At 41.7% G+C, this 27703-nt stretch overlaps 1 protein-coding gene across 1 annotated transcript in view; it reads left to right on the forward strand.

Moving 5' to 3' along the window:
- Window position 1: 1 nt before the first annotated feature.
- Window positions 2-27703, forward strand: part of ARMH3 (armadillo like helical domain containing 3) — a 121430-nt gene continuing 93728 nt past the window's right edge. Inside the window, exons 1-15 of the mRNA XM_041415294.1 lie at window positions 2-335; window positions 6831-6942; window positions 7409-7465; window positions 7591-7737; window positions 9526-9633; window positions 10474-10566; window positions 11436-11510; window positions 12159-12245; window positions 15539-15595; window positions 16611-16654; window positions 18192-18252; window positions 19198-19244; window positions 19891-19966; window positions 22529-22622; window positions 27388-27489. Coding sequence (XP_041271228.1) covers window positions 6841-6942; window positions 7409-7465; window positions 7591-7737; window positions 9526-9633; window positions 10474-10566; window positions 11436-11510; window positions 12159-12245; window positions 15539-15595; window positions 16611-16654; window positions 18192-18252; window positions 19198-19244; window positions 19891-19966; window positions 22529-22622; window positions 27388-27489 — 1150 coding nt within the window. The 5' untranslated portion in view covers window positions 2-335; window positions 6831-6840. The remainder of the gene's footprint in view (window positions 336-6830; window positions 6943-7408; window positions 7466-7590; window positions 7738-9525; window positions 9634-10473; window positions 10567-11435; window positions 11511-12158; window positions 12246-15538; window positions 15596-16610; window positions 16655-18191; window positions 18253-19197; window positions 19245-19890; window positions 19967-22528; window positions 22623-27387; window positions 27490-27703) is intronic.

Raw genomic sequence — 27703 nt, forward strand, 5'->3', positions numbered from 1 at the left:
CCGGGGGCCGGGCGCGCCCCCGCTGCCCCTCCGGCACCGGGGGCTCCGCCGCACCGGGGGCCCCGCGGGGCTGGTGCGCTCCCCGCCGCGAGGGGCCTCGCTGGGTACCTGCACCCCGTTCCAGGGCCGCTCGCTGTGCCCAGCCCGGTTAGCTGCGGGAGCGGCCGCACGCAGCCCGTGCAGCGGGAGGTGCTTCTCATGGCCCGCCGGTAGCGCCGCGGTGCCCCGGTGCGTGCCCCGGTGCCGGCCCGAGGAGGCCCCGGGGCCTGCCGCAGCCCAGCCCTCCGCTGCTCGTGGGCCGCACCGTCCCCGGCCGCCGGTGGTTTGGGCTCGAGGTAACTGCGAGGAAAAGAGCGAGCGTTCGCTGATCATTCCCTTGTCCGGTTCACCTCACCCTTCTCCGAACACTTGTACGGGCAAAGCAAAGGGGAGCAGCAACAGTGGTAAAGCAGTGGGAGCTGGCAGTGTTTATTATGCTGAAGGCACAGGCACTTGCTGCATGAGCGAGCTGCGGCCTCGGTCAAACCCTGTTGGGTATGTGGCTGTAACAAAGTTTGTTCATCAGCAGGGGCTGTAATCCGAATGTATGGTGAGAGCCAATTAGCGTGAGCGGGTGGGTGGAATATGCAAAGCAACGAGATAATTTGAATCGTGGTGATTGCAGTTCACCGGCTGTATGAGCTCTAGTAGGAAATGTGACAAAAATGTAGAAGAGGGATTTCGAGGGGAGGAAAGGACAACAGTGTGGCTTTCCAGTGATAATAGGTTGATCCACTGTGTCATTTATGGCACTTCTGCTGTCTGCAAAGAGATGCTGTGGGCAGGGTACATACAGTGTAAAAAAGTTGAACAGTTATTGGCTAGCATGCACAAAAGGAACAGCCAGGCTTTAATGGGCTGCTGGGCTAAGCATTCATCTGCTCCCTCCCCCAGCTAACACACCAGGCAGCCATGCACACATCCCTTAGGAGGGGAAGGGTCAGCCTCTGCTGCTCAGAGTTGCTGAGTTACTATATTCTGGCTCCCTATTTTTGATTTCTTTTTTTTTTGAACTTACACCTTTTCATGTTTGCATTTTAACTCCTGAGTGCTTGTGCTGCTGATGGTCTGTATCTCAAAAATGTTGCCCACTCTGCAGCTCCACCTTTCTTATCTTGGTATGACTTTACTGTGCAGGTTCTTAGAGCATAGCAGCTACTTCAGTAGTCAGAGCTGAGATCATGCAGCTGCAGTGTATTCAGCATGGGCCTTGGATCCACACCACCAGCTGAAGCCATGGGAAAAGGGCAGGGGAAGGTTGCAGGGAGAGTGTTTTTCTTCAGAAGGAAGGCATTTGAAAAAGTCTGCAGGTGACATGAGCTTTTAGGTGGGAGTGTAAAGGCAGTGCAGAATATTTAATGATAAACTATGTGGGATGGATTCTAAAGCGCTTGAAAAGTGAAAACCCAAAATCATTTTGTGACATGAGAGAGCTGGTTGTGGTAGGCAGGAATACAGAGAGAAAGTGTGGTGAAATGAAAAAATTACCTTGTATGAAAATGGCGTGAACAGATGCTGGCGGAAGCATGCAGTGCTTGTCTGGATGGCATTGACAGGAAGAAGCGTAGCTAGCTGGTGGTGTGAAGCTGATGGATTGGGTGTTATTTTAACTGGACATATAGAAATTAAATGCAGTTATGCATGAAGTGTAAAATCGTAGCTCAAATGTTACTCTTATGTAATTGCTAAAGCAGGTGCAATGGGAGAAGTAGCATGTGGCTGTATTTGCATTAGGAAGCTGCTTTTCTATTTTTTCAAGAGGTAAAAAATGGGTCATAAATGGTGTAACTTTAGATTGCACTATGTAGAAGTATGTAGACTGCTCTGAGTGGGATAGAAGGAATTCCTAGTAAAAATATATATACTGTGGCTGTGCTGGAGGTTGTTGCTTTGTACTGCAGGAAAAGTAGGATCTCTATGGGTTTTTTGTCACCAGCACGCCTTCAGAATATGTTTCTCATTATGTACTGCCTGAAGGCACCTGGAAATTCTGCAGCCTGGATCCAAAGCTTGTATGCTGTCTTACTTTTTCCCTTGTTGGTGGGTTGAGCACCTTACAGTTGTAGAGGAAAACACAGTTCAAGCAGTTTTTATTCCAATGGACAATATTCAAATGAAGTTGTAAGCAATGGAAGGAGTATAAAAGCAGTGTGGATGTACTTGCACAATCTGTAACTGCCAATGCAAGAGTTTGAGGAGAATAAGCTGCAGAAGGGCTTATGGCAGAAATTTGGCCATGATGGTTTCTAAAGCCTTGAAAAAAGCCCTAAGTGTTCTTGCTCTCTTTGTTTTTGATAGTGGGCTGCTGATGGGTGGTCCTGGGGGTTTTAACAGAGGAGCTGGAACTGGGTCCAGGCACTGCCTGTGCACTGGGATTCATAAATTCTTGTGCAGGTTGTGTGTTGCTTCCAGCGATGGATGAGTGCTGGACCTGTGTTGTAACTGCCTGTTGTTCAGGTCCAGTATTGACTCTGCAGATTCATCACATGGATTAAGTGCAAGTTTTTCCTGGTACTTCACTGAAGTATTTAATGAGTGCTTAGCTTGTAACACTTTGCTTTAGAAGCTGTGAGTTAACTTTTAGGCGGGGGTTTATCTCACCCTCTTGCATGATGGAGGCAGTTTTTGAACAACTTTCCTTTAATCCTGAGTGATGTACCTGCAGAACACCTTGAAAGGCAAAGCATGATCACACTGAGCCCCAGGTGCATACACTCAGGGAGGGAGGAGGCAATTGCTGGCTTTGAAATGTTTGAACAGGTGAGTCCAATCTTAGTGGCTCTGACAAGTCAAGGGACATTGGATTCCAAAAGCAGAAGTATCTTAGTTCTTATTCAGAGTCTTTATAAAATTTACTGAGGTTCAGGGCTTTGACGTTAACGAACTAATACAGATCACATCATTTACACAGCCTTTTCCAGGTAGTGAATAAATGGTTTGCCAAGTAAGTCATATGTGAAAATACAATTTTGCATAATCTATATTCTTTTTGTCTAGCCAAGAAGTGTTATAGTATATTTTGTGAGGGGTCCACACTGAAAAAAAATGCACTTATTCAAGTTTGGTTGCATGTAGGGGTTGTGTATGTGCATTTATAATCTTGAAAACTTTGTTAGCCAAGGCAATTGAATGCAAAGTGCTGTTCTTGATGGGCTGCATGGAAGATTACACAAGTTACAAGTTTTGGATCCTGATGTCATTATGGTGTAGATGTGCATTAGTGTTATCCTCTTGACAGTATTTTGCTGTTAAAAGACAGTCTGTGGAATACTAAAAAGTCTGTACAGGAGCTGAGTGACAATGTGGAGCATTGTGTAGCATTTCTCAGTGTGCACAAGTCTGAGTAAATCTCAAACTCAAAATACCAGGTTCATTTTCCCTGTGGCTACTCTAACAAAAAGCTAACAGAGCTGTGTTCATTGGAATGTCATATGTTTGGTTGGAATCTCTGTTATGAGTTCTGGAGTGAAACAGAAAGGAGGTGCATGGTTGGATGTGCTCATCTCTTCCTGACTGGATCAGCTGATCCTGGGGTTGATGAGAGATAAAGCAAGAGTCTGCCTGAACTCGTGTCTGCCATGGCTTTTATCTTCCTGCCTTTGAGATGCCAAAACTTGTGCTCTGTCAAGTTTTCTTTTTAGTTCCAGATGAAGCATCTTGGATCTTCTGCTGCACAGCAAAGTATTTGTTGTTCTAAAAATCCCCATGTGTGTGCTTCTTGTGGCCCTGAGGGGCAGTTCTCCTGTGCAGTCAGTGAATACAGCAGGATTCACTTAGCAGCATGTGTTAATGGGAATGACCTATTGACAGAATAAATTATCCATTTGAACCTAAAATGTGGAAAATGCACCGATGCCTTTTAAATGTGGTGTTTAAAGGAAAATTGTTAATTATCATTAGTTTTGTTGTTTTCATAAGCTGTCAGGGCATCACGACAATTTGACACCTCTGCAACTTATTTATAAATGTTTTGTGCATTTAACTGTTGTTTTCTGCAGCTGTGTAGAAGGTCTCCATTAGCAAAACACAGTTTTCTGTTTGTCTTTTTGACATCTAGAAAATGTAATTGCATAAAGTGAAAAGAAAAAACCATTTGTGTGACCTGATTATCATAGGTCATGAAACAAACACAGCCTAATAAAGCGTTGGCATGAGAGGCATGGTTTATGTTTTTCTCTTTGCTCCTCCATATGCTCATTTGTAGAATAGCAAATTATAAACAAGAACATTATTTAATCCTTGCCTCTAGCAGTTGTCTTTGTATGTGCTCTGTGCATCTTTGGTTGAGAGAATGTGAATCCTAAGACCCATTTTGACAGAGACTAGAATTTTCACATGATCATGTGATCCTTCTGGTGCTCATTCTTTATATCTTGATGTATTTCGATTTTTCCATCTTTCCGGAAATGTAGAGAAGGGTTAAAATACAGCTCTGAAAATCCAGGGACTAAGTAGAGCTTATTGATCCCCTCCCATTCACGTACACATTTGATGTGAGAATGCTGACCTAGAAGCACCGAGAGTTAGTTTATTAGTTTTGACATGGGGATTCGTTAGCTGTAATTCAATTAGAACCACACTGATGGATGTGTTTGTATGCTGGGGCTGGCAGCTGTTTTAGGTTCAGAAACTTACAACTGTACTAGGAAAATTGTTTTGTGCAATCTTACCCAAGATTTGTGTTCCTAGGCTAAAAGTGACATCACTCTTGATTTGGTTTTTAATAGATTTCTCAGTGTTTCCAGTTGTGTTTCTAATTAGAATTATGTCTTATTTCCCTCGACAGTTTAAAAATAATGCAAAGTCGGCAAGAGAGAAGCTATCAAGATGATTGAATGTTTTCTTTTTTTGTTTGTTAGTTGGAAACTTTCTTCCGTCTTAGTTGGATGCATAGACCTACTAGGTTGTGGGAATAATTTTGGTTTTTACAGAAGGTTATGGTGTAGTCGTTGCTAAACTTTCTTCTGGCAGGGTGTCTCAGGACTCTTTCCATTCTCACCTCAGCCCATAACCAGGCAGCTGGTTCCTTTTCTAGTGGGAAAACCACACCTTTCTGCCTGTGTAAATGTTAGCTTTTCAGGTGTGAGATCTGCTGCTCTCTCTCCTACCCTTTCCCATCCTGGCAAAGCTCCTTCCCTTTGCACCTGGGGCAGGGTCTTTTGCAGCAGAATTGTTTTTCCAGGACTGAAAATGTTTTTCTGCCTCTTAGAACCAAGATTTATGGCTAAAGGGATGGATACTTGAATAACTAACTCTGGAAGTCTGAGAGTTCTAGTTGAGAGCATAGTTATAAGTCAGCTACAAAATTGTCTGCAGTGGAAAGAATGTAAGGGAGATATGGAACTGGTATTCAGTAGTTGATGGAACTTGGTCTTTGAGGGAAAGACAGGTCTAAACCTGTAGGAGGGGGTTCAGGCAGTCTGGGATTGAGGCTACATCCAGAACTATCTCCATAGCTGCCAGCTCAGAAAGCTCTGGGGTCCTTGATTGGAACGGTGAACTTACCCCTCTGTGCATAGTTTATCATGGCTGAGTGCAGCTACCACAAGAGCCTGCCCGTGCTTTCCTGGAGCATGACTTTAGTCAAGGCTCTGTGTGTGGGATGCTGTTGCCATGTGCATAATTACCTTTGGAGGTATGGGAGGAAGTCTGGGAGCTCAGGGATATGAGAAGGGATGGCATTCCCTTTCTGCTCTGTACTTCTGACATGCTGCAGTGATGGAGGAGGTTAGAACAGTGCTAAAGCTGTGATGCTTGCCAGGAAAATCTGTGATTGCAGAAAAATGTGTATTTGCGAGGTCAGAGTACTGCTGCACTCGGTAGCATCACACATGAGGTTGAGAATATGTGGCAAGTTGTGTGTTCTGACTCAGCCCCTGGAATGGGTTGTCTCTCACAGAAGGCTCAGGACCACATTACTTTTTGTAATAGCTCATTTTGTAATAAGGATATTCTTTCTTTTTTTTTTTGTTTAATAGTATAATCAGCAAGACACCAATTAATGATAGTAAAACTTCTTTGTGGTTTTAGAAAACCCTTTGCTGTCAAATGGATCATGAAATTAATTTGGTTTAAAAAAAAATCCCTCTGAAGCTTGTCCTCTGTCTTGCATCCTCCTCCCAAAACTGAACTACATGGGATGCTTTTGAGGTTGGGGTTCCTATCTGGCTTAATTTGCAGAGCAGCTGGCCCAGACAAGGATGCTAAGGTGCAGAGGTAGGTGTGAACAAGGGTGGCAGGAGTGCTTTATGGAGGTCTTCCCTGTGTTGGATGCCACTTCAGAGTACAAAAAGCAGAATTTGAAGTGCTTTGGTAGGCAGCAAATTAAACAGAAAAGAGAAGACTTTCAAATAGTTTCAGGAGCTTCTTGTCACCAGATGCCTTTGAGGCTTGACCAGCATCAAAAAAGACTGGGTACCTATTTGATATCAAGTACCAAAATTCCTCCAGTGAGATTAAAAAAATACATACTTTTCTAAATGTAAACTGCATTGATCTGGATAATGAATCAGTTTCTAATAGAGAAGAATCAAAATTTATCCATAAGGAGCTTATTCTGTTTCTGCCTGTGTGTGGACTTCTGCATGTCTTTGAAATGGGACGTAGAACTGGATGGGTCCTTTGATCTGATTTCTTATCTGGTATAGTTATAAATGCCCCTACTTACAGCTTGTGAAAGACTGTTAGTATTTCAGCACAGTGAAAAAAATCTTTCATGGTTGAGGCAGGCCAGATATGCCTTGAAGAAAAGTTCAAGTTTTCTGAGCTCTTTTGTCTGTTCTTACCTTCAGGGTGTCCAGCATGGCCCAAACAGAGAAGAAAGGTGGGCTGCTCCGGAAATCTTCAGCCTCCAAGAAGCCATTGAAAGAGAAAGTGGTGTTGATGTATGATGAAATTTTTACGGTAAGCAGTTGAGCATCTCTTTTTTCTAAAGTGTTGTGTTAAATTTTCTTGGTTAATTTATGCCGAAGGTTTTTTTCCAGTGGATTTCTTTCCTCAAGGTAAGGCCTGCACAGTGTAGGCACATGCTCCAGGCTCTCCTGTTGTCCTGCAGAACTCTGTTTTCTGCTCTCTTCCAAAATGTCTCCATGTCCTGTTGCCTACCAGAACCATACCATCTATGGGAAGTCATGGCTTTCCCAGTATTTCTCAAATAACAATTCAGAAAATAAACAGAGGCATCCCAATTGAGAGCTGCTTCTCTTGGGCCTTCTTTTTTTTGGGAATCTCTGTAGCCGGAATTCTGCACTTTGAGACCTCTTGGTCATCTGGCAGGTGATGCTGACTCTGAGCTACCCATGATAAAGACTTTCTTTAAATTCTGCCTGAATGAGTTCTTTGCCCTCATGCCTTTTTCTTTTCCTTACAGACAGAGGACCCCAGTAAATGCAACCCTAGGTTTTGGGAGGAGCTGTTTCTCATGAAGGTAACAGAATGTGAACATCTTGTTGCTGTTCTGCCTACAAAGTGGCAGACTGTCCGTGCAAGGACTTCTGTTTCGAAGGTGTTGGTGATGGTATAATGTGCATGAACTGCTTCTTAACCTGACAGGTCAACCTGGAGTATCTAGAAGGCAAGCTGGAGGCTCTGGATGGGGAAGAATTAATGAAGATAAAAGATAACATCAACTGCTTGTTTCAGCACTGCATCCAGGCCCTGGGTGAGGAGCACCCAATCAGAGTGGTGAATGCATTACAGGTACCACGCTGGGAGAGGGAACGCTGTCCTTCTGCTTCTGAGGAGGCCATGTATTTGTTGCTGGTATCAATCACCTTGGGCTTGTTTCTTTGTTACTGAGAAGTGATGTCTGCAGGGCAGTTGCTACTTGTTGTCTGTGGAGGTTCCAAACATTCATAGTCTCTTTACTCTTGGCACAGCAATTTTGAGAGGGTCTCAGAAATCAAGAGGATCTGATGATGGAGGATGAAGTGGATGGCAGTGGGCAATCGAAGGGGCTTGTTCACATTGCAGGCTGTTGGTTTGGGTCTCAAAAGTACTTAGGCTGTGTAGCTTTGTGTTTTACTTTCACCTCTTCTCCCTTATTTCAGCTGCCTTTTTCAATTTCCTTGTGGGTCAAAAAAGAAATAAAGCTCTGGAGAAGTTAGTGTGAAATTTATGCAGGAAATTGCCTCAGCTGGACACTTCCTAATTGGAAGCTGTGAAGAATTATCACTCAGAATTCATAGCCATTTTTGTTCAGGTTGTTCCTTACCAAAGCTCTGCTGTTCTGTATCTGTATCTCTGTGGGAGACTCCCCTCCTCAGTTTTGATATTTGATGTTACTAGTTCACAAGCTGATTCTCACAGTTTGGTGAATGCATTTGTTTGAGGAGTATGCAGAATGCATTTCAGCTGTAGGAGTACATGATATGAAATTCAGGTTTGAAGAAGTCATCTGTAGGAGACTTTGGATTGGGAAAAGTTGATTTGAAACAGAATATTACATCTCTGTACAATGTTGCATTGTTTTATTGTTATTTTTGGAATTAGCTTGAAAGTGTGCTACTAAAATTGTAGTTATAGCTACATAGACAGCTTAGACCAGCCCCGAATTCTTAAACTTGTATGCAGACTCCTGGAAGAACTTAGGGCAGGTCACAAGAATCCTGCTGTGTGCATGTAAATAGGAACCAGGTAACACATCCTGAGCTCAAATTGGGAGAGTGTTCCCTTAATCAGACTATGTTAATGTGGAAATCCTGAAGCCAAAACTTATTTAAGCAATCTTTTTTTGAGAATCAGCAGGATGACCAAAGGTGTGTTTAGCCCAGTATCTGTTTCTGACAGTAACCAAAAAAAGGATGACTACCTTACATTTTTGCTTTTGTGAGGTTCTAGAGGTCTGCTAATTCCATCAGGTCTGTTTTGTCTCCAGCTTTACACGTGAAACTAGTTACCTCCAACTGGTGAATTTAAGCTGGAATCTAACAGTGCGGTGGTTGTATTCCTGCTCATTCCCCTCTTCACAGGACTGAGAAATGCCTGATGACAAAAGTCACCCCAGACATTTCTGTCTCTTAGGACAAATGAGTAATTTGCTGCCCATACATTTTCCAGAGAGTCTGCTGGAAGCATAGTGTGCTGATACCTGTGTATCTTCAAGAACTTGGAATGAAGCAGTAATTAAGCTGCCTGATAGACTTGGAGCCTTTTTTTTTTGGTGGGAAGATTGGTTCTTCTTGTTGACAAAGATACAGTTTATTGGTCCAAATTGGTATAGCAATGTGGTAACCAAACAGAAATTTGTGCTCAAACAAGAAAAATATGGACAAATATATTCTTCTCCAATTTTTATGAATTTTCTGCATCCAAGATCCCTTTTGGAAATGCCAGAGCTGGAGGAGAGGTCAGACAAAATGTATGGCCTCCAGGCTGGTGGTATTAATTTCAGGATCTGCCCGTGCTAGGAGGGGATCATGCAGTGGGTTTTGCTGTTGAGTTGGAGGTGTTGCCTTACATCTTACCTTCTGGTTTTTCCCTTTGCAGACTTTGTGTGCATTGATTCGGGGCGTCCATCAGAAGAACAAATCCACTTCTGGGTTTGACATCATCAACATGCTGGTGGGTTTTGACAAGGCAGAGCTGTGTATGAAGGTGAGGCCCTGGCAGTGCAGAGAAGCAGTTTGCACAGCAGCTGTGTTGCAAGGGCAGTGAGTGTACATGGGTGTGTCTACCAGGCAGCAGCTTTTGGGGGAAATATTTGAGCCACTTACTAAAAATAGCTATCCTGAAGTTCTGTACCTGCCAGTAGCACAGACATTTGGGGTCCCTGGGTTGGTTAGTAATATAACAGAGCACGTTCTTTTTCTTTAGTTCCACTCTGTGTAGTCACTGTTGTTGAGAAACCTTAAAGCCAGAAAAGGCTGTCACGGGTGATCACCACCTAGTATTGAACCTCACATCTTTTTCTTTATCTCAGAGTCGTACTCTGGGTTCTCACACTCCATCAGCACATGTACTGTTTTAAACTTACTTGATGTTCTGTTGAGTTTGGGAAATGACAAAGTAACCAGTGATAAAGCTGAATTCTTGTTGTATCTTTCATCTCTCTACAAGAGTAGCAGTTTTTCTTCTCTATACAATCTGTAGTATATTTGAGGAAAACATTAAGTTGTAGTTTGCCTATCAGATTTTTAATCATAACTTATATATGTATTGTTAATTGGAGCTGTGCTGCTGCATCTAGAGAAAACTCATGGAAAATGATAATAATGTTCTACCAGTAGTCATTAAGCTTAGTTAACACAAATAGTGTTGAAAAGCAATAGTATGAATATGGCCTGTGTAGCAGTAGTAATGGCTCTGTTATTGATTCTGGAATAACATGGCTTTATATTGGTGCTCTGCTACTTGAATCTTCCAGAAGGCTTTATATCAAAACATTTCAAGTAATTTAAAAGACTACTTTTCAATAATGTGACTGTTGTTCTTTAGAATCTGATGGAGAGCTTGGACTCCCTCCTCTGTGCAGAAGGTTCTGAAAGCCTCAAAAGCTTGTGTCTGAAGCTACTTCTCTGCTTGGTGACAGTAAGTAATTAACAGCTGTATAATATCTTAAGGGCTTATATGAGCCACATCTGAGGGATGGAACTGTTTCAAAACTTGAGCAGAGTGCTGCAGCATGAAGCTTAAGAAGGGGAAAGAAATGGTGAATGAGAGCCCGCGTCAGTGCAGAATATGCACGATGACTCCAACGGTGATGCCAGCGCAGACTAGTACTTTTTGTCCTGTAGGATAGGTGCCAACTGGGGCTAAAGGGGAGAGGCAGGAGGACGTATCAGTTGGATTCACAGCTGTGGGTTTTTTTGAAGGAAAAAGATACCAAAGAAGTCCCAGATAAATGGAAAGGAAGGGAGAAGGGTTGAGGGAAGACAGAAAGTGTGGAGTAGACCAGAGTGGTGAGGATGTGAAGAACAAGGAAGTTGTAATAAATTACCACTCATCAGCTTTTGGAGATGGTCAACTGTGAACTGTTTTGACTGTGATAAGAGATAATTGAGAGTGGTGGAACTCTTCATTGCCCTCTTCATGATGGGAATGTTCTCAGTGAAGCATATATGCCCTGTTTTTCATTTTCTGCCTCCTTGTAGAGCCTGCAACAGCTGATGGCTGCTGTCATTCAGGCAGCTGTGTAAAATACCGACGTGTGGAGGAATGGGGGAGCTCTTAGTCCGTGGGTGGTGTTTCCTGGCAGAGGAAGGGCTGGCAGTCAGGACAGATTTCTTTTACTTCATGTTTAGCTCTATTGCTAGTCACACCTTGACTTGCAAAGTGTGAGATTCTGGATAAATGTGTCCATCTGGAAGCAGAACTCTTCTGTTCCCAATGTGTGCCAGAGGCAGCTACAGCATTGGTGGAGCTTTTGGATGAGCTTTTAAACTTGTGTTTGTACTCAGGTGACAGATAACATTAGCCAGAACACCATCCTGGAGTATGTGATGATTAACAGCATATTTGAAGCTATTTTACAGGTAAGGGTTCTTCCTTCCGCTGTGGGGACTCTTCCGTAGTGAGAACTTCCAGTAGTGTGTTTGCTTTTCAGCTTTTTCAATGCAATGTAGTTCACTGGCACTGTTGTTACTTCATTCATAGCTCAGTCATGCATATATTTTGTAATGTTCCCTCCCCTTTACTCTAGTCTGCTGTGTTTAGTCGCTACTGACTATTTAAAGTATTTTCACTTGAGACATTTCTGCACAGTTAGAATCTGAACAGATTTCTGGGCTATTTTCACACAGAATTTCTTTACTGGAGAAACTTTTTCAGAAGGTAGTGTGGATATATTTTTTTCTGCTCTTGGATAAATTATACTTTTTTCAGTGGAACTGAGCCTTGGAGAAAACCAGGACACTTGCACAGTTTATGATAAGATACTATACAGTGCTATTGTGCAATATATTTTCCCTTTATGCCCTGAAAGCCTGTGTGCATCCTTTCTGTGATAAATAAGCTTCTCTGTGTGCAGAACTTCCTTGAGGTAGTGACACTCCCTTCACCCTAAATATCCTCTTTCAGATAGGACATAATTTGCTCTTACACATACATTTCATGGCTATGCTCTGAGTCACTGCAAGCTTCCTGAAGGAGGCCTAACAGAACAGTGTGATTGTTTATTCCAGATCCTGTCCAGCCCTCTTAGTCGCAGGGAACATGGGTATGATGCTGTTGTCCTTCTGGCCTTGCTGGTCAACTACAGAAAGTATGAGGTAGGTGTGGAAACATCACTTCTCTCTACTTTATTAATTTAGGGTGGCCTCTGGATTATGAAGGCAGCACACAGTGCAGTTCTGAGCAGTGCACACTGTAGCATCAGGGCATCAGCGTGGAGCAGGAGAAGCTTTGCAAGGCAGCCCTGGTTATGCTCCCTGTGTCTGTCTCTGATGATTGTGTACAATCAAATGTGTGTGATACTCCTACAGCTCCTTCTGTGCCAGCATGAAAGAAACTACCTAGGGAATTTGTATTTCCTTTGTGGAAATAGTCTGAGGAAGGTCCTTTTGGAAGAGTTGCTGTTGTGCCAAACCACATGTCTGCCTCAGTTTGTGTGTGACTGTGTGGCTATACATAATCTCCAAAGTGAAATGAGCTGTCAGTCATCCTGGGCTTCAGACTGAATTTGTGATTCAGGATCTGAGTAGCTGACTGAAAGAGCACAGATCCCCAGAAGAGATGGTGGAGCTGTGACCAAAGAATGAACTGAAACATCACAGCTAGTAGTTCCAAGAGAAGTCTCTCTCTCGCTCTTTGATGGATTCCTCTGTGAGGAACTTTATTCATCATTCTTTTTGTGTTTATGGTATATTCCCATTTTTTTCTGTTCATTTCTGTTATTCATCAGCTTGGAAAAAAGCCCCATTTCAAATGTCAGAACAACACCTAATGTTGGCTTTTTTTTTGTATGAGGCATGATGCTTTAATGATCAGGGTTTTTTTCTTCATAAATAGGAATATCTTAATATACTTTATTAGGCACCAAATAGGAAGGTTCTGGAATAACCTGCCTTTCAACAGAATTACTGGGAGGGAGCAGGCTTCAAAACCTACCTGGTTTTATAATAGATCTTGTTCTGAATTATGAATAGACCTAGAGAATATGCAAGGACAAGAACTACACTTGGTGTCAAAGTAATGCCTGTCAATTTCTCATTCCTGTCAATGATGTCAGAATCATGAATTGCAGATTCTCTTCAGCATTCTGTGCTGTGGTAGCATGGGACAGGAACATGGAGTCTGATTTCAGTATATGGCTATGAAGGAAAACTGTTGGGAACTGTCTGTAAGTGGGGTTACTTATGAGGGTGGACTGGGAAGACCAAAGGTGGCATTGCAACATTCAGACAGATGATGGAGAGCTGTGTGATCCCATCCCGGAGGCATGGATCCCTGTGGACTGCAGTTTATGTCCTTAGGTAGAATGCTGTGAGTGCAGGAGACTTGTCCTTGGATTTCTGGGGAGTATTGAGCTGGACTTGAGTGCTGTGGAGAACACTTGAAACTGGGCACTGTTAAGGAAGTTGGGTGAGAACACTCTGAGACGTCTTGAAACTGGGCACTGTTAAGGAAGTTGTGCTGATGTTTGAAAAGTGCAGTCCGTACAATCCAACTGAAGCAGACATGTAGCAAGAGGAACTTCAGCCCAAGCAGCTCCTCTGGCAAGGCTGAAAGCTACACCCAGGAGGGTTTTATGTGACAACTGCCCAACACTGCCCTTTGTAGCAGTGCTACAAGCCAAGCCTCTAGTGATGCAGCCGTAATCTTTGTCCTTGAGTAGCTGCTTTCATTTGCTGTTCTTTGGCCCTTAGGGTCAGTATGGTGGTTGTCTGGTTGTCAGTGAATTGTAGCACACTTTCATGCCTCAGGTGCTCTGGAGTTCTCTTTTTCAACTGTGGTGCAGCTGAAAGGTTCTCTTTTGGTCTGAACTCCATTGGTTAAGTTGTGTTTCCAGCTGTTTAAGAAAATCTAATAAGGCTCAAAATTCATTAGCTGACTATGATTTGTGTCTATTTTTAGTGTAAATACCAGTGTGTTTTACATTAGGATGTTCTTTTGTATTTTTGGGATGTGAATTTTGTAATCTCTCAAATTCCTTGGAGAGTATCTCTCCATTACCTGTGTTGATGAGATCTTGCTTATTAACTCCTGTTCTAGGAATTTACATTTCTTTACTTGTAACCTTTAAAGGGATGCCTCTGATTGAAATCCTAATAATTTTCACAAGTTGTTCCAACTATATACTTATCCAAGGATTCAGCTATATATATATTTTTTTTTTTAATACTAGTCCTGATTTTGGAGAAAATGCTTTTACATGGATACTGTGAGAAAGAAAATGCTGCGAGAAAAAGTAATTATTTGATCAATTTGCCAGCGTTTTAAGGGGTGGCTGATAGGATAGGAAGTTAAAACATAAAATCAAATAGTCACTTTTGAATACATGCTCATTGATAACAACTAGGCAGAAGTTTGTTTGAATCATATTCAACGTGCTAGAATTACATTGTGGCTTTTGTTAGACAGAACTGTAAGAAATAATTTAAAATATGGGGTTTTCCCTTTGTGTGCTTGTCTGGCTGCATATAGTGTATCCAACAACACTTCCTGTCCAGTTTTGTGCACTTGCCTCTCCTTGGTATAGACAACCATGGGTGCTGAAAGACACAGCTTTGGAGAATCAGAAAGTTCATGTGTTTTTCTTTTTTCTTTTTTTTCCAAAGATCTTGTATAACTCAAATGATTTTTAAAAATATTCTCTTTAACAGAAAAGTAGTTATTCAGGCTCCAATTCCCTGCAAAATGACCTGCCTGCAGATGAGACTTTTCTTCTGTGTCTTCATTCAAAATCAGCTTTTTTAGTTTTGCACTGACACATATAAACCAGGAAAAATGTGCATTTGCTAATCTGAAATGCTTCTGAAATTATTAGCATTTGTCTTTATAGATGAAGCCTGTGTGCTTTCTTCAGCTAAATTCAAGGCATTTATCTTCTCTATAGATTTCCAGCTCTTAGTGTGCAAACGAAGTGTTGCTCTCTAACCCAGCAGCAGATGGGTCTGGAATGTTGTCCTGCCTTCCTGGGTGCTGCTTTAAGCAATCTTTACAGGGTGTTGCAGAAGGGAGAGAGCAGAGCACTAATGCTGCATCCAGCTTCACTGCCTGTTCCTGCTGCAAAACTCTGTGTGTCACAGATAACAGGCTTGCAGGATGGCTGCTCCACTTTCCAGACTGGCAGATGAGCTGGTGGAGGGATGGAAACTCCCTCCTCTTCTCAAAATCAGGAGAGTGCCTGGCTGAGCCAATAAGGGGAACATGTCCCTGGCCTAGTGGTCTTACCATGTGCTGTGACTCTGCTTATTTGTGTGTATTCTGTTTTATGGGGCAGTGTGACGGAGATTCTTCCCAGGTGGTTGTGTAAACTTGGAAACATAATAGTGTTTTTTTTCCTCTGAAGGCTGAACTTAAAACCATTTTCCTTTGTTCTTTGTCGCCCCACCTTGAGCAGTCAGTGAATCCCTACATTGTGAAGCTGTCCATTGTGGATGATGAGGCCACACTCAATGTGAGTACTTGGCTTGATTTCTCTATGCTGCTGGAGATGCTCTTTCACATGAAGTGTAGGCTAATGGATGCCAGCGTGGTGTATGGTAGAAATCAGGTCTCAGAACAGTGCTGCTCGAAGGAGCAGCAGTGCAGTGATTGTTCAGCCCTGACTGAATTGCAAAGTGCTCTTGCAATAGGTTAGGCAGCTCATGATTTGAGCAGTTTGATCACCAGTTAAATGGTGGGGGTGGTTAAAAAGCTAGGTAGCAAGAAACATGCTACAGTTGATCTATTATGCATTCATGAACTATCTGTACACTGTTTGCTGTCATGTGCCAAAGAGGACAGGATGATTTATGCCAAAGGGAATCTCATTTCTGGTGCTGTGTCACTTGATTTTACCAGTCCACAAGGCAATTCTTGTAGCTCAGTGGAAGCCTGTATCTGAGTCAAGAGTCCTGCAATATGTTTTGGATTGTAGCTACAGTCTGAGTTTTTTATCCAGGCCTGTATTAAAATTGACAGCAGACTGAGTTATGTGAGTTCTGGGCTTGGGAGCTGCTCTTTAGGCATGAAGCAGAAAGCAAGCTCCATGTAAATGTAAATAAAGGGTGAGAACTGTTAGTAGTTGTGTAAAGGTGGTGGCTGTTTGCAAGCAGTCAAAGGCTATTTGTGTCTATGACTCTTTGTTTTAAATTTTTGGATATCCTTCCTCTGACACCAACTTCTTTCTAAATTGCTTGATGCTTTACTGAGGCTTCTTGAGTGAGAGCTCTGTCGGGCGGTCCGAGGAGAGTAAATGTTTTCTGTTTAACTTAGTAATTAGTAAATAACTTTCAATTTTATTGTCTGGGTTTTTGTGTTATAGTGTTGTTGTATCATAGCACATCTTAATAGTTCAAACAGCTTCAAGAGAAATTCTGCATAGCATGCTAGGTTATCTTGGGAGGGAAGCATTGCTATGTGTGTTCAATGTGTGATTTTTTTCCCTTGAGATTTTAATGTGGAGTTTTTTTTTAAACACTTTTTTTCAGGGAATGGGACTTGTAATTGGCCAGGCTTTATCAGAATATAACAGGTAAAACCAAATTGTGTCTTGTTTTTCAATACATGATAGTTACTGTACATTTTCACGAACTTTATTTTCTTTCTGTGTTAAAGCACTTCTTTATCACCTGACAGCCTTGATGCACCTGGAGAGGCAGGGAATAGTCTTATGCTTTGAAGTACTTGGCTTCAGTTGATGCAGTCATTGCAAGTCTCAGTGCATCTGTACCAGCTGGGCTGACATGCTTCAGGAGAGATCTTGCTGTAGGGGAAGATATCCATTGTATGTTTTTATTGTCATGGATTTTACCTCTGTGTGAACTTTGTGTAAAATCTTAGTCACAAGTGAAAAGATAATAATTTGCTGACAACTTCTCTATTGAAAAATTGATTTAGCTGAAACACTATCTACAACAAACAAACAAATGTATCCAGGGCTGTCTGCATACCAGATCAGAGATGATTAGGAGATGTAAACTCTTCCAAATGGTGGAAAGCAGTAACTACTGCTGAAGAAAGAGCCAGAAAGTCAGCAGAAAGGCAGCATATTCTTAGCCTCTACTTCATAAGTAGCACCATAAAACATGCAAGCTTTCCTAAGAGGAAAGTGCTTTAGAAAAATTTGGAAACTTACAGCAATTTCACCTAGGAAACTCAATTTTTTTTTGTGCAGTAGGGCTCTCAAAATATCCAGAAAAATGTTTTTATTCATTTGAAAGCCTACTGTGATAGTTATGCAGGTGACTTGCAAAATCAGCAAATCATGTAGATGTATTTAACAGAGTAAGTGATTAGGGTAAAGCAGAAAAAAACTTCACCCACCCAATTTCCTTCATTCTGACAAAAGCTGTCTCAGATCATGTACTGGTTTTCTTAGCTCATTTCTTCCCCCTTTCCCAAGAATTTGAAGTTGGTTTCTTGACATGTTACACTGTGTGTGATCAGATTCCTGTGTGACAGACAAAATAAATGGCCGTGTGGGCTTTGCTAGTCCCTTTGAGTGCCCGAGGAAGCAGTGTAGCTTAAATCTGAAGTACCCAACTGTTTGTTGACTTCACTTGCTCTAGTTCCAGTCTCTTCACTTGCTCCAGGAAAATGGGATCAGGCCATGAACCATAAAGGTCCATGTGGTTTCTGCTGGCCATTTCTGATTTCTTTCTGTACACAGTTGGATGACCAACTCTGATTTTTTCTCTAGTGGATGATGAAATGAAAATGTTCTGTGTGCTCATGTGGCTTATTACCATTTGTCCAGTGCAGGACAAAATTTGTGAAGTCACTTGATCCCTTTCCTTCAGAGTTAGCCCAAACTGCTTGTCCTCTGCAACAGCACAAGCGTTGTTCAAGTTTCACATCTTCCTGCAGTTGCACTTCAACTCTACACAATTTACAAATATTTTAGTACCCTTTATCTCTTCTTTTGTGAGTCCTTGAAAAAGGCTGTTGAATGTTGAAGTTTCCTCCATCCTATATTCTTGTCAAATAGGACTAAGACATAGGGATTTAGGTGAAGTAACCCTGGTTCCATTTCTAGCCCTGAAACTTCATGCTTATTCCTTTTTGTTCAGGCAATACAAAGATAAAGAAGAGGAGCATCAGACTGGTTTCTTCTCAGCCCTAACTAACATGGTAAGCATGGAAACATGTTTTTCCATTCTCAAAAAGGTGCATTCATGCAAGTTCAGGAGGAGAGTGTTTCTAAAAAGTGTGAGTTTGGAATGTGAGGTCTGGAGATAGAGATGGATTGAATGAATCAAAACTAAATACAACTGAAATGGTTGTATTCTGAGGAGTGTGTTGTCTGGCTGGGAAAGCTCTTTCAAAGGACGAGACCTCTACTCTTGTGTTGATAGCTGAAATTCTTTTCCTGCATCTTCTTCACTCCAGCTGACTTTATTTTAAAAATCACCTTACTTTAAACTTGTAATAATTTTTTAACTTCTTAATCCTTTTAGGCAGCTATGTATTTTTAAAAACTAGCTACTACTTGGTGATGTGGCCTAAAACATAGTGGCACATAGTCTGGAATGTCACTAGTCTTTGAGGTTCTGTTTCTGTACTGTTTTGTTTCTCAAGCTTGGATGCACTTTAGCTATGAAGTAAATCTTGGATTCTGCAGTGGGCACTGTCTGCATTTTTGAAGGGATACCCTTCAAAAACAGTTGTCAATTTCTTCCTTGTAAAGAGTATTCACTGTTCCTCTTGTTCAGTTTGGCTTTGCTTTAGTCAGAGATTTCATACTAATCTGAAATCTAACTGACAGAAAAATTTCCTGTAGGTAAGGGTAGTTCAGTGTAGACAGCTTTCTGTAGGAGTGACTTGGGTAAAACTGTGGCCACCCTGGGGCAAGCAGATAGGAAATAATCTCTGTTGTACTCTTAAAAAATGGCAAACTAATCCAGGCTGGGATTCAAGATTCAGTATTTTTTTTTGTCCCTTTTTAATGATTTGACAGGTGAAGCATTTGGTCAGTGACAGTACAGCAAAATAAAATGTGTTTTTATCCATGTGTTGTCTCTTGCTGTCTAATAGCTTTCCCAAATTCCTGCTGTGCAATGCTCTCTCTTTCCATAGGTGGGCAGCATGTTCATAGCAGATGCTGATGAGAAGATCTCTGTCCAGTAAGTGCACAGCTGTTATTTACACAGTGGAGTGGTCGGTGCCATCCCTTCCATCATGCAGCTGTTTAATGTCACAAAGCAAACTAGAGGAGCAGGTTCTCCTGTCACTGAAATGGGACCACACCCTGCAAACTGTGATTTGCCCTTCCGTGAGGAGAGTGCAGCAGGAGGAGACACAGCTGAATTGCTTGTAATGAAGTCTATAAAAAAAACTCCAGTGGTTTTTATGAGGTGTTTATGAAATATAATAGGTGTGTTAGGGGTGGCACATGAGAAGCAAAGGTTGTGCACTCTGGCCCTCACCAAAATATTTTCTAAATTAATGGGGCAAGTGATAAATGTAAGAGATTTTAGTGTTTTTAGGACCGTCTGCTCTTAAAAGAGAGGGCTTTAAGTGGAAAACAGTAACTAGGGACACCTTCAGTGGGAAAGCAACAAAACTTGTAGATGTGCTGTATTTTTGTGGATTGCTGCTACTAGTACTGTAATTAGTACTACTAATAGTTGGAAGAACAACTGGACTACAGAGGCAGAGTTTTCCATAGTTGAAAAAAAAATTCTTTTTTCAGATAGGCTATGCTTCTGAAGAACTTGGCTGCTGGTATTCTGATCACTAACCGTGCCTTTGTCTGCATCCTTCCCACAGAACAAATGAAGCAATCCTTCTGGCCCTCTATGAAGCTGTTCACTTAAACAGGAATTTCATCACAGTTCTGGCACAAGTGAGTTTCAGTGGAATGTTTCCCCATTTCTTTGTAGTGGATGTCTTTGAAATCAGAGAGCCAGAAATGGAATTGGTGAAAAGATAGTTTCTTTTTTTTCCCCCCTTATGTACTTATCATAGGATCAGCATGAAAGAGCAGAAGCAGGCCAGGACCAGGGGAAGAATTTTTATGATATATTTCCTGTCTTGACAGTAAATGAGTAGAGTTTTGAGGTCACAGTTCATGTTGGAATGATTAATTTTTGCCACTAAATGGGAAGGGCTGCATGAAGTGCCTTGTGTGCCCTATTGGTAGTCTACTTAGGGGAAGGATGTAGTGAGCAAAGCAGTTGCTGTAGCTCTCAGAGCAAATCACAGTTTTGTTAGGGTTGAGAGAAAGAGGCTGATCCAGCTCCCAAACTAGGTGGATTGTCCTGTATGTGTGTGCATGGACTGCGTGTTGTCTGTTGGGTTTTCTTCACTTAGGGACCAATTGACATGTGACAGTTGTTGTTTCAAATACTATTTTGTGTTCAGACTTCCTTGAAGAGCTCAACCCCTTTGGCATGGGAACCCGTTGTTGGAGCATAGCATTTGTTCTTGGGATTTTTATGGGGGAGAAACAGCCTTCTGAGAGGCTGCTCTGAGCACAGGTCTCTGGAAGCTTTTCTAAATGCTGTGTGAGTTTGGAGAGGTGGTTGGTGCTGGGAGGCAGATAATGAGCCTGTCTGATGCAGTGATTGTGCTGAAAGGGTAGCCTGACGTGTTTAGGAAGACCTTCAGGCTTTTAATTTGGTCTGTAGGTACTGCTTGTAATCTGTGAGAAAAACAACATCAACAAAACAGTTAACACCTTTCCCCAGTTTGTTCGGGTCCTCAGAGTGCAGCCATAGATTGCAGGCTGGACACTTGGCATGACAGAGGAGACCTTTGGGGGCTCCCGACAGTAGTGGTGATGGAAGAGGTCTGATAAGCAGATCTACAGCCTCTGAAGAAAGCTTCTTTTTCATGGATGGTTAATTTGCTGAAGTTCCCAGCTTGTCTTTTCCCAGGTTATTCATTCCTACCACTTCTCAGGGATTTCTGCTCTTTCAGTTCTTTGTAGTACCAACTCAGGCCTTTCTGTGGGCAAGATACTCCTCAGGGAAGAGAGGCATTTGGCAGGGGAAAGAGCAGAGCAGAAAAAGATCAGCTAGAGTAAAAGCTCTTGAAAATAAAAGGATAGACTAGTTGTGAAAGAAGTTGAAGCAGCCACTGATCAGTGGGTTGAATTGGAGAACTTATACTCTTGGGTGGATGGTCTGTAATCCTTCATTTAAGAGAGGGCAAGGTAGGTCATGTCATGTTGAAAAAACTTCATAAAAGCTGATGAATGCTCTTGCCTAAGCTGGTGTCCATTGCTTGGTGCTGCATGAATGGCTTTCTGCTGCTGTGTGGCTCATGGGGAGAGCAGGGATTCAGTTGTGTGGGTATCTGGAGTGTTAAATGTGTGCTCACCAGCTGTGGGTGCTCGGGTTTGCTGCTGGGTGGCACTCTTGTCTCTCATCTGCCAGTCACTGTTCTGGAGAAAGAAGGTAAGCCCCCAAAACCTGTCTAAGGAAATCTGGCTTATGTAAGACTTCCAGTAAAAAATGGTGTTTTAAGTGTAAGTTGGTAGCTGTAGGGATGTAAATTGTTTTTGAGTTGTAGTATGTGTGCCTGTGCTTCCCATAAAATATATGTATTTATATTGCTCATAAAATGAGATATTCAAAAGCAGTATGGAGGATATCCACTTGTGAAAAATCCTATGGAATTAACTAACATCAAATCAGCAGTTCTGTATCTTCCTTTTATTTTGAAATTGTGATGATATATTAAGGCAGATGATACATTTATGTAAAACTTGCCCTATGAAATGGACACTTTGCTTGGCAGCCAGACTCAAAAATAGCATGGCAGATTGCCTACGCTCTCACCAGTGTGGATGGGTCTGGAAGCTTGCAAAGAGTGAAGTCAAAGCAGTAATTAGGCAGGCAACTATTAGCAAAGATGAAATGGGGAGAGTAACTGGCTGATGGAAGCTGAGAGGATCAATAATGATAGTATTATTTATGTTATGCACTGTTTTCCTGCAGTGTCTTTCCTGCAGGGCTTTACAGTGAGACAGGAAAGTAATAAATTGCCATTATCTTTGAATATGAACAGGTGGGGGACAGGAGCAAGGAGAATTTGCTCTTAGAAATAGAAGTAAAAGGATCATGGAGAAAGCCTTCAAGTGCACATCCTTGCGTTGTTTCAGTGGGAATCAGAAGCTATTAACATTGTAGGCTTTTGCAAATCTTCTCCCATTCTACATTAGGGAGGGGGATTTTTTCTGTCTGCTGGGGAGAGTCACCATTTTCTGATGTGTTTTTGTGTTTTGTGGAGTACAGTTAGACATCCAAGGTCAGGAACCATGGCCTGGCCCTTTGGAGAAGAGATTGAAGTTTCTTGAGACTTTAGTCATGTCTATTGTACAAGAGCGTGGAACAGTACAAGCAGTGGTCTGTGTTTCTAGTGCCTGGGGAAGCAGTTGACCTGTGCATTTGTTTTCTTTTAGAGCCATCCTGAAATGGGCCTGATGACATCACCAATGAGCCCAGTTCCAACCACACCTGTCACTCCACTTGGAACCACCCCGCCTTCTTCAGATGGTAAAAACGCAATGATCTCCTGAGGAAAAATAATTTAAAACTGTTAAATAACTAGCAAACTGTTTTCTGGAGATTGCAACTAATGAGGTCTGTCTGGAGCAGATGTAACTTGGTGGTCCCTTCCTGGAGTAATATGCCCTGCTAAACACGGACAAGATTATCTGACTCAAATTTATTTTTATTTTGCCTTGTGTATTGCTCAATGAAATTATGCTGATATTCCTTCTGAAAATAGTACTGCCCCAATATTTGCATGAAAGTACACCCAGCCCATTAGTTATTCTCTGTAGGCTTTTACTTATGAATATTACTGGTGTCAGGTCCTTTGCCTGGGATTATTTGTCATTGGAACAGATTTACAGAGGATCGCTGTGGATTCCTGCTTGCCATTAATGCACTTGTCCTCAGCTTTGAATTAATTGGGATTTGAATTCAGTCTGGGTGTGGAAGTATTCCTCCCTCTTATTGCCTTTTCTTTGATAGGCTTTGTAAAGGACTGCTTAACCTGAGATCTCTCTTCTAAATGAGATGTTATGTGTCCACATAAATATGCTTTGAAATCATCTCAAATAAAACCCTTTCATTTTAAGGTATGGATAGATGTAGCCTAGTTGAAGAGAAGAAATGAAATGGCTGTTTTCATGTACTTTAATGGCATCTGAGCTGAAGAGTGTTTAATGAAGGAACAGTCAATTTGAATAGAGCACAGTTTGGAAATATTTCTGGGGAAAAGCAGCCTGGGTTACTCAGTTATATCAGCTATTCAGGTCATTTGATACCCTAGTTAAGGATGATCCTCCTCATGGATGGATTCTGTCTGGTTGCCATGGATAACAAAAGCTTCAGATAAAGAGTCCCCTGTGTCTTTGTGTGCATATAACATAAAATGTGGAGGGATGGGCATTTTATGGGCTTCTGTTCAATGTGTTCATTGCAAATGTATCCACCCACACCATATTACACAACTGACAGAATTTGTGCTTACCTACATCTACAGCTTGCTTGCACTTTTTTTTCTTTATTTTTTCATTTACCACAAGACAAAATGAAAACAAAACCTCCATCCTGCTTTCAGCAGAGGCAGTGATCTTGAGAAGTTTGAGGCTTCTTGTGGCTTCTATGGTTACTAAATTTAAGAAAAGGATCTGATCTTTATGTGCAGCAATTGCATTGGGAAGCTTGCATTATTTTTATCTGCTGTCACCTTGTTGATCCCTACAATTTGATTTTTTTTTTTTTCTTGTGGCCCTTGGCTTGGTTTAGTTTGGTGGTGCTTGAGTACTGCTGTTTTAAAGAGATGTCAGAATTTTCCTCATTTACTAAGGTCTTGCAACTCAGCTGTAAAATTTGCCTCTGGCTGCCAGTTAGCAAGAGGCTTCTTGGCTGTGGAATGATAGGATTGCTTTCTCTTTACTGCACTAAAATAATGTGTAGTTGAACTGTTTTGAAGTTACATTAATGTGTAGAAATCCATCTATGAATTTCAGATGCTTTTGTTTTATGCTGTCTGGGATAAAAATAGGGTTCATGTTCTGGTTTGAAATTTCTCTGGCTGTTAACCTATAGTGTAAATTAAGACCTTGTAAAGTTTCAAAATGCGTGTTAAAAAAGGTCTGTATCATGAACCAGGATAAGCAGCGATGTGTGCTTCAGAGTGATTTCTTCCCTTTTTTTTTTTTTGAGAAATGAGGCTTTTGCTAGAAACTGTTTATCCATAATATGTAAATCAAGTGTGCCTGTCACCATAGTTATCTAAATGTCAGTTTGCTTACTGTTGTTAAATATTCATTCACTACGTTCATTGTAACAGCTCAAGAAGGATCCACTGGGGATATAAATACATTTTTCAGACTTTTAGCTAAATCTTTGAGCTATTCATAATATTGGGAGTGAGAAAGCTTCCAGTCTCATTGCACAGACTTTGCCAACAGACATGGCACATTAGTAATGTGTCTGGAGCTCCAGGTCTTTGACTGAATGGACTAAACCAGCTCACAGGTGGGCACATGCAACCTTTATAACCTAAAAGCCCAGGTTTTTTTTTTTTTATGTGATTTGAACAGTGAAGTTACATTGATGTGTTTGACCTGTTGTTTCCAAGGGCTGCAGTTTTGTATTGAAGGTGATTGTGTAATCCTGAGTTCCATGAGAACCTCTGCTGTACTCTGGGCCTCTCACTGCACAGTTTAAAGGATTCTGCATTTTACTCTTGGCTTGTCTCCTTCATCCTTCTGTGCCTGCCCTTGCCCCAGTTGAAGCCTTACTTGCCTCATTACAGGGTACAAGCCTTGAATTTTGAAAGGTGTTTTGTATTAAAGCAGACTTATCTCTGAACCAAAATACACTTGTGTACAGGATGAAATTGTTTCCCCTCAGAACCCCCAGCCTAGTCATCCAATAATCAGATGTAATTCCTCATTTCTTACAAGGTCCAATCTCATGATAAATACCTTTTTCTTTCCTAAAAGGTGAGAAAGCCTTGAGCATTCCTGAGGATAGGCAGAGAAGAGATGGTATAATACTTAAATGGGTGTAATAGCAAATCTGTTTCCAGTGCAAAAGGAGCCCTGTCTTAGGCTGTCTTTACAGCATGAGAAGAGAGAGACCTTGGTCAATCATAATTCAAGCCATCTATGACCTCCTGAATGTGAGAACCTGTGAGTTTTACCCCCTAGGCAGCCAGAACAGTCATGTCGTTGTCATGTCAGGACAGTTGCATGGAGCTGGAAAAGGTCTCCTTGACTCTTGAGCCTAGTGCCCTGCGCTTGCAGGCATATCAGCATGTGATCCCTTGAATTTATCAAGCTCTGACTCAATCTCTTAAATTTATTTCCCAATAATTTCTGTTGGGGGGCAGTTTCAGCGTCTTGTTCCTTGGTTAGAAATATTCAACTTTGCAGCCTGGATTTCTTGTCAATTCATACCCATTTGTCATGGTGTTAGGCCTCCCTTGAAACAAAGGTTGCTCTTCTTCATGTGTTGGTTTACTTACCTGTGTGTTTTGCTGTCTCACAAAAAAAGGTACTCTGTTCTTGTGATCAACATACTAGCCTGTCTTTAAACTTGTTCAAGTTGAAGTTTGTCCTCTTTGAACACAGCTTGTCCATAATTATGCGCAGTGGTTGAGACAAAGTCTCACCAGCACCTTGTGCAGGGCATTACAGTGTTTGTGTCTCTGCTGGAACTGCATTTCTGGATATATGTTGTAGAACTGCACTCTTGAGCCCTTCATGTTGGTAGCTTGTCACCTTGTGATCTGATCATGGTATTTTTTTTTATTCCTGACTGTATGGCTTGCATTGCTTATTTTTGTCTTGTGTTTATTATCTGTTCTTGCTTATATCCCATTCTTTATGTGCGGTCTGATACTCCTCTGTGTTTACACATCCCAACTTTCTGCCATTAGCAAGTTCATTATCAAGCAACTGTTTCTTATGTCCAGGTCACACAGGGGAAAAAAAAAAGAACTATTCTCTAAAATGATGTCTGCAGAATTCAAGCAGTAATTTTGTCTCACACCAGTATTTTCTCCAATTGTATCTTGTTTGCCAGGTCTTTGATGTGAAATAGAAAAGAAATTTAATTTAAATTTCTTTATGGGTTCCCACCTATTTCCTTCACTTTTAGTTTTTTTTTTTATACATAACTGTATTAAGTGCTTTACTGAAGTGTTCCTTGGCTAACTCAATCAGTTTGAGGATTTTTTTATCTGAGCTACTTTATCTTAAATGGTATCAGACTTATCTGGCAGGATCTGCAGGTAAATGCATGATGCATGTTACCCACTGGTCTTTCTCCTCCCTTTCAATATTTCTTGTAAAGCTTTCCAAGTGGAAAGGCAGAGAATGGCCCTTTAGGACAGCTCAGGCTCAGTCATCAGTAAAAATGTGGCTCAGTCACATGATAGAGGCTTGACAGCTCATAAACTCAGTGCTTCAGATGGTGCACGGGGAATGGGGGAGTGAGTGAGGAGGCACATTGTGCAATTAGCTGAGGAGATGAAATAGCTTCTTGTAAAGTCTCAGGCAGATGATGTCCACTGTTAGGGTGTCAAAAGTACAGCTGGTGCTAGAGAAATGCCAATGAGCTGCTGCGGGTATGGAAAGTACATTTCTGATTCCTGCTGGGTTGAGATGTATCTAGCACAAGCTGTGACTGCTTTTGCTTCTTGATTTTTATAAATCTTCTGTTTCTGCCTTCGTATTCTATCTCTTTGGTCCTGCAATAATTGTTACATTATGTCTTGTGTGTTGCTCTTGCAAGAGAAACTGTTGTTGAGAGGGAAGAATGGAATTGACACAGACGTTTTGGAACTAACATTTCAAAATTGCTGAAACAGAGAAGGGCCTTTCCTGGGCACATCTTTTTACAAAATGAGAATTGTGTGACTGTTATCTGTGTTGCTTGTAAGAATTAATTTGATATCAGGGCAAATATCCCGATTTCCCTGGGCTGGGGATATTGATGAGTGCTAAAACAGTGGGCTCATCTCCCTGGGAGGAGGAGCAGGGGCAGGACAGAGGAGGATATCACTTTGCAGGTACCACAGTCTGTGCTTAGAGCAGGAGAAATGGTTTCTGAGGGAGTGGTACAAGTCTTCATAACGAAATTTTTCCTGGGTGGTCATGGAGGAAGGAGGAGGAGGTCAGGTGGCCCTGCAGATAGGTTGATCCTACCCCAGACCTGTCAGTCTGTGTCTTAGTTCTCTGTATAGTTATTTCTTGTATTTGTACAGGATAAATGTGTCTTATCTGCTTTGTTCCAGTTATAAGCTCTGCAGAGCTGCCTCTGGATGCTGATGTGCAAACGAGCAACCTGCTGATAACCTTCTTGAAGTACAGCTCAATTGTGATGCAGGACACAAAAGGTAAGTGAATTCTGTGGATGCAGCCAACAGTGCTTCTGAAGTCAGGAGGGCACAAGAACATGCCTAGTGACTCCAGAAATAGAAGTGGAGTCTCTTTATAAAAAGATTGAAGATTTCACCTTTTGCAAAATTAAGTGATTTCTTATTGTGAGATAAGACTTATGAAAGTAGGAGAGACCTAATACTGGCAGGAGAGATGTCAGGTATGGAAAGA

This window comes from Onychostruthus taczanowskii, unplaced genomic scaffold (assembly GCF_017590055.1).
Source record: "Onychostruthus taczanowskii isolate IOZ18803 unplaced genomic scaffold, ASM1759005v1 scaffold5, whole genome shotgun sequence".
Taxonomy (NCBI): domain Eukaryota; kingdom Metazoa; phylum Chordata; class Aves; order Passeriformes; family Passeridae; genus Onychostruthus; species Onychostruthus taczanowskii.